Source organism: Helicoverpa armigera, chromosome 8 (genome assembly GCF_030705265.1).
Source record: "Helicoverpa armigera isolate CAAS_96S chromosome 8, ASM3070526v1, whole genome shotgun sequence".
Taxonomy (NCBI): Eukaryota; Metazoa; Arthropoda; class Insecta; order Lepidoptera; family Noctuidae; genus Helicoverpa; species Helicoverpa armigera.
The window spans coordinates 9,256,774-9,267,720 of record NC_087127.1 but is presented as its reverse complement, the minus strand read 5'-3'; the positions used below and the strand labels follow the sequence as shown (position 1 = coordinate 9,267,720).

At 32.5% G+C, this 10,947-nt stretch overlaps 1 protein-coding gene across 1 annotated transcript; it reads right to left on the bottom strand.

Moving 5' to 3' along the window:
• Nucleotides 1-5,315: 5,315 nt before the first annotated feature.
• LOC110372236 (serine protease snake) lies at nt 5,316-10,304 on the bottom strand. The gene is made up of 10 exons (XM_064036059.1): nt 10,159-10,304; nt 9,719-9,816; nt 9,245-9,309; nt 9,030-9,091; nt 8,487-8,653; nt 7,805-7,917; nt 7,146-7,298; nt 6,674-6,800; nt 6,126-6,257; nt 5,316-5,836 (listed from the first exon to the last, which is right to left on the bottom strand). Exons 1-10 carry the CDS (start codon nt 10,229-10,231, stop codon nt 5,678-5,680), a joined length of 1,149 nt encoding a protein of 382 aa, XP_063892129.1. The 5' UTR covers nt 10,232-10,304; the 3' UTR covers nt 5,316-5,677.
• Nucleotides 10,305-10,947: the final 643 nt, after the last annotated feature.

The following is a 10,947-nucleotide window of genomic DNA, read 5'->3' as shown; positions in this document are numbered from 1 at the left end:
AAATATTTTTGGTGTATTATTTTTGCAATATTCTTAAAAATGTGCTAGAAAGGAACACTTTTTATTATAATCCATAGAAAACATAAAATTGACCTGCAATATTTACACAAAAGCGTACTAACGGTTCAAAATCATTTTATTACACAGAAAAAGGCACAAAAGAATGGCCTACTAAAAAATTCCGGCTCATACGCTCGGAAAGAAAACACGCGTGCAAAATATAGCATAGCAAACACTGTTTAACGAACTGAAATAAAACGTTTGTATGAAACCGATATTTGCTTACCAAAACCGGAGATAAAGGTAAGCTTTGAGACCTTTGAAAAATAAGAGGAACTTTTTGCAGTTTTTTTTTTTAATTTTATATTTGTTCAAATGGAAAATTCGGTAAAGAATTTTAATTTAATTTACCTACGTTCCTTGAATTTGCTAATTTATCCTTCTATTGAGTTTTATAGAAAAATAAAATATAAAAAAAATAATAATTAAATAAATACCTAAAGATGTTTATATTTCATAATAATATGTATTTGACAGTCAAATAAATCACTCCTTAAAAAAAAAAAAAAAACAAAAAAAAGAAACATTTCGTATAAGACTGAACACGAATATTTTTTTTAGTTAAAGTTTCTTTAGTTCCCCTCTATCCGCGTAATGCCATGAATATGATAAATAATTTAAAGGATCCAAGGAGTTATCCGATTACCATTTTTATTGTGTTCTTTTAGCCGACTGCCTAAGCAGGGTACTTCTTACCATCTGACGTACATATATACTACCACAAAAAGCATTTGAATTAATGAAATTCAATGAAAAAAGCTATTTTTTGATTTTGCAATGATCCACTTCAAAATGGAAAATATTTTGGTGCCAAAATGGTGCCTATTGGGTAAAGAAGCAACCTCTCAAGCATGAGTGTGGGTTCGATTCCAGGTCAGGCAAGTACTAATGCAACTTTTCTAAGTTTGTATGTGCAGTAATAATGTCTACTACTACTACGACTATTGATGAAAGATACATTCAAACAAAGTACATAATATTATAACTATTTTGATTTAGAGCCTTTTTAAAAGAAAAAAAATAACACGTCTGTACCTACTTACCCTTGGATCTACAATCTCATATATATTTACGAAACTTTTTTCGTCCTATCCTTATGAGACACAGCCCTTTTACATAAATATGTAAGGGTTGTAAGATATCAACATTTGTTACAATTTTCTTTGAACTTATCTAGATTGTGTTGACGGAACCCAACTTGTGTTTTCTGACGATTTTAGTACGGTGTGATAAGAATTTTTTTTGGTTAAACATTTATTACAATGTTTAGGTATCTTTCTTTGTTTTTTTTTTTTGTACCTTCAAGTTTGTTTACACATAAATAAAATTACAATTACATAAGAATATTTCAAGACTAAGATTTTTTTAAGAATATTTATTATGCGAAACTATTAGATGACGAGAGAAAAATTTGGAAAAAAGAGATAAGATATATTTAATCGAGAATATTTTATTTAATTTTTGTACCAATAAATCAAAAATCGTTTATTCAAAGTAGGCTGAAAAACACTTTTCGAACGTCTGGATAGCCCCAAAAAGGCCCATCCTTCACCACTTCCTTTAGTTCCTTCCTATAGTTTCTGCGTTCCTGTAAAAATGTTCGAAAATTACTATTTAGGTACTTAATTTCCGACCAAAACATTGGTATCCCAACCTTTTCCCTACTCCCTCAGCACGTCACTTCACAATCAAACATGGCGGCGTTTCACGTAATTTTACGGCCTTTACATTAAATTATTCATTTGATTGTCTGCTCTTTGCTGACCACTGACTTGTTTGTTATGAATTATGGAGTCCGATAGTCTGTCGATATTTGACCTGACTTTCTTTGTTTATTTTTGTTGGATTTTTAGATAGTAATGTCGGTATGGGTTTTTATCGTTGTATTTGAGTTTTGCTTCTAAAAACGTTGTGGAGTTTTATAGTTATACATATTTATACAAATAAAACGAATGTTATTTAATATCAAAACCAAAAAGCACTTATTGAAAATGGGCCAAAAAAAAAGCATGTACTTAAGAAGAGGCCCAAAAACATGTCAGCCCCTTAACACTTCCTATGGGTTTTTGCTGAGAACACATATTTGAAGAAGAATTTTAAGACTGAAATATAATATTCTTAGATATTAATAACAGACTCCTTCATCCTTCATCTAGCTACTATTCACCAGCTTACAATGTAAAGCTCACCTGAATATTACACATAGTATCCTCTCTAATGCACTTGACACTGCATTACAGCATATATTATACTCCGCGTTCCCTATTCTAGTTTACAACAAAGGTATGTACACAAAATGGACTGTCAAGGCATCTCATTATGCGCTCGCTAAAATATGAGTAGCGAGAAACAAAGTAAATGAGATGGACAGCTCAAACGGAATAAAAATGGAAAGTCTCATTGTTTTTCTTTGATTGTAAGAAATATAAAAGAGACGCTAATTAGGTATTTAATTATGGAATAGGAAGCCAATAAGTTGCCATAGATTTAGAGTGGAACGCGGTAGGCGAAGACGGTTGGAGCGAACCTCTGACAATATGTGTTAATCACCCTTTTCCAGCTATATTGGGGTCGGTTTCCAGTCTAACTGGATCCAGCTGAGTACCAGTGTTAGGTATACAAGGAGCGACTAACTGATCTCCTCAGCCCAGTTACCCGGGCACTCCAATTCCCCTTGGGTTAATCACCTTCCATGCTTGACCAATCGTTTTTTTGGCGTTCTAATTGATTGGATTCTTGCCTTTGAAATTGAAGTTATATTCACACAATGCACAAAATGTATCTCTAAAGTACGTAGCTCAGCAACAATATTTTTCTTGTATTGCCTGCTTCCAGATGATTATTATGAGAAAAGAATATCTGTTATATGATCGATCGTTGTGTAATTAGGTGTCCTTCATAGCAGCTGGATGTTATTGTAATAAATAATGTACTAACGATGTATACTAATTGTTGTAGTCATTGTTTTGTAGTTAACTGTCGGTCATCAACCTTATTCAATTTTTTGTTATTGTTAAGGTTGCAGTTCTAGGATAAAGTAACCCTAAAATTGAGCCTTTGTACTGAAAGTTGTCCCGCTTTTATTTGATACCCGATCAATATAATATTTGATGGGATATTGTTTTGTAGGTATGTGATGCTAGAAAATCGTTCAGCAATATGCCTGGGTATTTATTTTACAACATATAAAATATGTTGCACATGTTATCGATATTATAATGATGTAATGAATATGAAAAAATCGGACGAGTTTGAGTAGGCGGTATCTTCTTTCAGACTCATAAAATTATATAAAATATTTATAAACGGAGGAACGCAATGAAATGTTTCAATTTATACATTGGGGTAAAATTTTACGATTCCATACATTTTTAAGGAAACCTATATTCGGAAATATAATTTTTGATAAGTTATTTTAACCATTCACTTATTTACGTGCAAACAATGTTTCAATTTGCCATCTTGATTACAAAGTAGAGACTGCCTATTCGGTCTCCTTAACCCAGGAGAACCCTATAGCTTTGTGATTCTGGCATCAGACTAAGACTGCCAAAGAGACTTACGTAATATGGAGGAATCCATTATGACTTGTAGCTTAAATTAATGATCTATCGACCCGTTTCGCTGTTACTTAGACTAAAATTAGAAAAGTCTTCATATTTCTTAGCAGACACAGCTTCGTATATTACTTACCTATATTTTGTCATAAGTGTAAGTTGAAAAGATCCATTAGGCTCTTTCATAAACTTTTATATCTACTTAGTTCTTATACTGTCCTAGATTAGTTAACTTATTTAATCCTGCATTACAGGAAAAGTTGGTATGACATAACATAAGACAAAAAATATATTAAGCTATTAAAGGTAATACATTAAAAAAGTTTTAAATGGTTCACTGTACTATAATTACGAAAATTATTTGCAAATAAATCAAACTTTTGATAATGTCGAATCGATGAATTAATCAATATTGACGTAGGTAAGTTAAAAATGAAAAGGATTAATTAACTACCTATTAAAAAAAAAACTGATTTAATCTGCACTGATATCACAAGGAAAAATAAATACAAAATTATTATTGACTAAAAATACTATATTTTACAACTTCATACACAATTTGTGTTAAAATCCGGTGTATTCCCGATTCGGAAAATCTCCATTGCTCCCAAAGCTTTGTCGCCCATGCGGTATACTCGGACGATAAAACAACATGTCGGCAAGTCCTACATGAATAATTCAAAATACTAGCTTCTGGTCTGTTGCATGACGTGCCGTGCATAATGTTGTACGCACGAGAAAATTCGAATGGGGAACAAACTGAATCTTGAATGACGTCACTAAATGGAAGATTGTTGACTGTTTTGATTTGAGGTTTGTTAAGATTTATAAACCTTTTTTGTCTGTTTCTAAGTAATTGCTTGTGATTCTAAGATCGATGGATTACTACTATTTAAAAAACATGCGTTAAACAATGTTTTGAACATCTCGCTTGTGTTGACGCTAAAGAGTCCGAACCTCCGTCTTTTTGGAATCTCTGTTAATCTGTTATTGTAACTTCTGAAATAAGTATATCAAACACAGGTTTATTTAAAGCGATACTCGTTTGTTATTTTTTTAATTACTTTCCTTTCCCTAAAACTAATTAATTTACCTTACACTCAAAATGCCACATCCACGTGCCGGACCGAAAGAAACTTTTTAATTAAATTGTACGTATGCAACTCTCAGTTCTGACTGAGTTGAATTAACTTGGATTATGATTCAGAACTCAGACGTCATGTGTATGACATTTCAAATTGCTACGGATAATAATACGGATAATTGCTAATGACATTGAATATTTTTTTATATTTACGAGGTGAATATTAAATTCTGACAAAATTATATTTATCGATTGGTTCTCGGAATTAGGTGGAACAGAATCCATCTATCAATTAATTAATTATAATCCTACTAATATTATAAACGCGAAAGTTTGTATGTATGGATGTATGGATGTTTGTTACTCTTTCACGCAAAAACTACCGAATGGATTTTAATGAAACTTTACAATAATATAGCTTATACATCAGAATAACACATAGGCTACAATTTGTAAACATATTGTTCGAAATACTAAACCTGCGCAGACGAAGTCGCGGGCACCAGCTAGTATTTTATATATTACAGCATAGGCTACTAAAATATGTATATTATATACATTTTACAATTTAATAATTAACACTTATGTGTTTGAAAATGGTCTGGGTCCAAAACGAAACCTTACCTAATTTGCAAAAAGTTCTGCATGCAAGGTGTCTTTATGAAAACAAAAAAGAAACTAAATGTTTAATCAAAAAAGTATTTATAATTTGTACCTTCTTCGCGTGACCTTTAGTTCATCGACTTGACTGCAAAATGTTTTATAAACATAAAATAACAAAGTCTTTATATTTCAAATAATTGCTATAATTAGCTAATTTAATTTTTGATGTCAAAAAGCATATCCTTAGTTTCTTCTATAGGATTGTTTCAAAACTTTTCATCGTCATTAAAAAAAAAATTACTTTCAACTCCATTTAATATCTTACATTCTTTATTTAAGTAGCAGTAGTTATTTAAGTAGTTTATGTCAGTGTTTATGGCCATACAATGCTCTCAATCCAAGGTACGTAGTAGATGACTCTGGTGTAAATACCGGATCCGGCAGAAATCCCGCACTGTCTGCCGTATGAAGTAACGCCAACAATTGTGTGTGCGCATTTCGTGTCAGCCTGCAGAGGCCCTCCACTGTCGCCCTGGTGATCATAAATAATCTTCTTATATATAAAAATGAATTGCTGTTCGTTAGTCTCACTAAAACTCTAGAATGGGTGGACCGATTCAGCTTATTTTGGTTTTAAAATGTTTGTACAAGTCCAGGGAAGGTTTAAACTCTAGAGAGTTTCAAGGATTCTCACAATCTGTAGGGAAACATTAGAATCAACTACGTTTATGAGGAGATTTTTTGCCATAGTTGTTTAATGTTCCATTGATATAATATGAAAGGGTTAACTAGTTAAGGGTTAGCAGATAAAGAATAAATACCTCGCACGTATCTTTTGGCTCGTCCCTATCACCGTAGCACATTTGTATGGTGTGATTATATCCATGTTTTAGATGTCTGTGAACAGGGTATTGCTTCATACATTCCTCTTCACTGTATTGAGATACGTTGACCTGTAAGCAAGCAATTTTAAGTATGATATTAACAAAACCCATATGGGCTAAAAACTCGTTGAGAAGCAACTACAAGTTGAGAAGAGGAAATTCAATCATTATGTCGTAAGTCGCCAGCGGTTTCACCCGCATAATATATCTCAGTGCACATGCATTCATCACATAATATTAAATTTGTTTTAAAGAACTTCTTAACATTGGAACGTCTTGATAAATAAACTCGTCCTAATCAAACATAAATAGATATTAATTCTTAATAGAATTTTAACACTGGTCCAGTCCATATGAACTACTGACATTTAAGCTGGTTTTACTGTACATGTTTCATTTTGTTAAAAATGAATTATTGCCAGAATCGTATTTTTTTTAATTGACACCTATGCTACATTCTAACCAAGGTATGGTAATATATTCACCGCTTGTAAGGTGTCTGCCAGCTCTCTTCTATGTCCTAAGGCTCCCCAACCAGTGGCGTATAGATATTTGTATGGCGGCCCGGAAGAATGCAGGCAAGCTGGTAACACGTCCCTACTGAAGGTGATCCTAAAATGGAGCAGAATAATGGAGCATAAGTACGGCTAATATGGCGTCATGAAGTCAAACTCATTATTAAAACATAGCTGCAAAACAGTTGTTTTGGTACAGCAAAAATAATTACAAAAGACAGCCCCGAAAATACCCACCATGACTGAGGTGATAAACAACGTCTGGAAAAATATTTTTTAGTATTTTAGTCTCACCAGTTTATAATAACAATATTAAGATTGCTACAAAAAAATAAATAAAAAAGAACTTATATTGAAGATCATAGAAATTCAAAAGTAACTTTTGCTGAACAATCCCTAACAATTACCTTCCATGGCAAAAGATTGCTTACTATCTACTTACGTCTTATCAGTTTCGAGTAATGCAATGTCATGGTATTTTGATGGGGGCTTATACTCTGGGTGGGGTATAGCTCTCTTCACATTGTATTTCTGCCACAACTCTTGAGGATCTCTGCGTTTCAATATTCCCAAGGCTATGTATTTCACTTCGCCTCTGAAAACATAGGACTTATTTTAGATACGTCTTCTGTTTATTATAACTACTAGCTTTTGCCCGCGACTTCGTTCGCATGGAATAGTGACTTCCGGCATATTTTTGGTTTGACCAATAGATGGCGCTATATGTCCGGAATTTATTTTTATTTTTGTATTTTTTTTTAAATAAAAACTATCCTATGTCCTTTCTCAAGGTCCAAACTATGTCTGTACCAAATTTCACACAAATCGGTTCAGTAGTTTAGGCGTGAAGAAAAGACAGACAGACAGACAGACAGAGTTACTTTCACATTTATAATATTAGTTAGGATTACAAAAATAATCTTAAAAATGGTCGCCTCTGCTTTTTATGCTTATTCTAACGTCATATGATTAATCTCTTCTTCTTATTAATAAGAACTGATTTTAATTTCTTCTTTAATGTTCATTTACGGTTTTACTGTCCTTTTGTACAAAAATTTTTCATCATCATTTTACACTCTTTAAGGTTCTAGCTATACTTACACTGCAGAACTTGACAAGCAGTGACCGGCAGTGAGGATGAATTTCTCGCTGATGACAGATCCACAACAGAGCCAGTCAGCCGTTGTGACATCAGGACCATACCCTAGTAGAGCCTGAAAGAAAGTTATTTGAAAAATGTAGTTTACCTAATTTAATATTTATGCAGTTACAATTATTCAGTAGATAATGTTGAAACACCTTTTCACACTCGGTTGGTTAGCTCAATGCTAAGTTATTAATTAACTTGTTCATGGATAACACAACTGATAAATTACATATAGCTACATGTATACACATTTACAAATACATATTATAATACCCAGACCACGGCCAACAAGCATGCTCATCACACAAATGTTGACCGAGCTGGGAATCGAACCCGGGACCTCAGGTTCGGCAGTCCGGCGTGGTGACCATTGCGCCATCGACGTCGTCAAAATAGATTTCTCCTTTGTTTTGGGGCTGAGGCATCATTAACTGGTCTTAGATCTAGATTTTGGTCCAGAAATTTTTCAGTTTGAATGTTGCTTTAAATAAAAGGATAACGCAATTTGCCTCGTGGTCTCTATTCTCGTGCACTTATTTTGTGACCCAAAAGCTTTTCTTGAAAGTAGGGTCAGAGTGTCAAGGGCGGAACGTTGGCATAATAGACTAAGATATGTCAAACTTTTTATATACTTACCATGTGCGGATACTGTTGTCTGAAAGCATTTACACCCCCATAAGATGCAGACGAATAAGATGCACTTATTTCATAGCAATTTTTTTCTTTAACAAGTCTCCTGTATAAACTAATGCTCGTTCCTGCTTTGCAGGTATAATCAAATCTATGTATGTATTCCAAACACTCTGAAATTAAAGTGAACAGATTTTGATCAGGGTATATAGTCATGTCTAAGAAAAATTAAGCAAAAAAAGCAATTTTAATACGTAATGGTTCGAGTCAGCCCTAGCCCTTAGCGTACCCGCGCATTGCAAATTTTTTTGTAGGCCTATAGTTTTTTGGACTCATAAATCAGTATGAAAATGAATGGTAGTATGCACATTACAAAGATCCTACCTATTTAGCCGATATCAGACAGATTAAAAACTTTGATTGGAATCAAAAATAAAAACAATTTGCCAAACGTCGGGTCAACTGTCAGCCAATTGTGGTACTCTTACTGTTCCTTAAAATATATTTTTTTCTACGATAATATAATACAAAAGTAAAAAAAATACTTACTATTTTGTGCCTTTTGTTTACCTTTGTGGATGAAACCCAAACTATTATCAAAGATAACATTTCTGTGAAAACAAATAATAATGACTCTATTCAATTTGATTTGCTGAATTTAAAAATATATTTGTCATAAAGACTGTAATAAGGAGGAAGGAAAATACCTAATTTTTTAAATATTTATTTCATACGAGAAGATTTATATTATTATGTCTTCATACCTGGTATTATTAAATTGGCAGTCTGTGCAGCATATAATAGGTTCTTTTCCAGCAAAACTACATATCTGCAATGTAAATTATAGACCTAGTAGTAGTTTGCATTCATTATTGTTATATATTTATTTAATCAAAAGTTTACGTAGCTTCACTGAACACAGCAAGGAACACAGGCTTATTTCTTAAGAAATCTCTTCCAGCAGACCTCTTATGTAAGAGTTGTAATAAAAAACGATATAAATATAGATTGCGTAAAAAGAAAATAAGAAATAACCAATATAATATAATCACTAACATAAACTACATTTAGTTTACAAGAGAATAAATATCTTTCCGGTTTTTTGGACAAAACAATATTTTACTTTTATTTTAAATGTTTTTTTTTTCTTCTAAAACACTCGATAGGTTTCTCATATAACAACGCGGCGTAACAAGTGATATTTTTTCATATAGATAAAAAGAGGATATTGAACTTACCGGTGCAAATTTCTTATCTCTAACATCAATAAAGGTGCTCAAACAGTTGTATGTATTCACACACTTTCCTGGAACTTTATTCCATTCACAATCAGCTCCTGTAATTTAATTAAACTCATTTTTAGATAAATCACTGTTAGCAGCTTCCCGCAGTTTCACTCTCGTTACGGGAAAAGTTTTTCCTATGCCTGTACAAAATACAACCTATGTTATCCAAGGGTAGTCTAATATCTACCCAAATGTGAAAGAATATTACTAATCAGTTCAGTTTTTGAGCCTTCAAGGCATAAACAAACAATAAAAATAATTCTCTTCATCATATTAGTGTAGATAGATGGTAGGTTTAGAAATATAGACAAAATTCAAATCAGAAAAAAAAAACAGAAACAAAACTCAGAAAGTTTACATTATTTCTAAAAAACAAAAACACAAATAAGTACCTTCTTCTAAATTCAAAATCTCGATAGTAAGACAACAACCAATCAACAACAGAATAATTATATGACGTAACATAATATATAAAAAGAAAAAACTTGTTTAACACGTGTTTCCAGCTTAAACTCCGCGAAGATACTAAATAATTATATATCAACAACAATAACTTGTTTTATTTCCTATTGAGTTATATGAATTCTTTGAACAAGCAAGTGTATCTCCTTGGCGGTCGAAGTAATTTAAATCAATAATATCCAAATTATCATAATTAGGGGGAATTTAGAATATTTCTTTACGTTATATAACATACAAAAGAGTCAACTTATATTCACGCGTCTCATAAGATTTAAAAACCTACAATTCTCCCATGGTTTTTTTCGGGTTCAATTAACTTGGCTACTTTTTGTCAACTTTACCACAATGTTTTATGCTAATCAGTGGCTTAAATCGTCTTCACACGATGAGACGATTTATGTATGTGTCAAAACATGACATAATTATATTTCGTATAACTAGCTTCTGCCCGCGACTTCGTACGCGGATCCTGTCCCTTATGCCAGCGACTACGGGGTCAGCAAAATCAAAGATCTGAATAGTCTGATATTGAATTTTAAGGGACCGAAGAGAAACGTTCTATATACTTAATTTTTGTACTTTAAGAGGACGTATTGGAAATTTTGGCGCCTAGGATCTCAATTTTTCTCAGTAAATACAAAACGGATCAAAATACAACTTGGTTATCTTAGTTCCTGATAAAAACCTTATTTTGTTAGACTTCAAAACATGATTAGGTA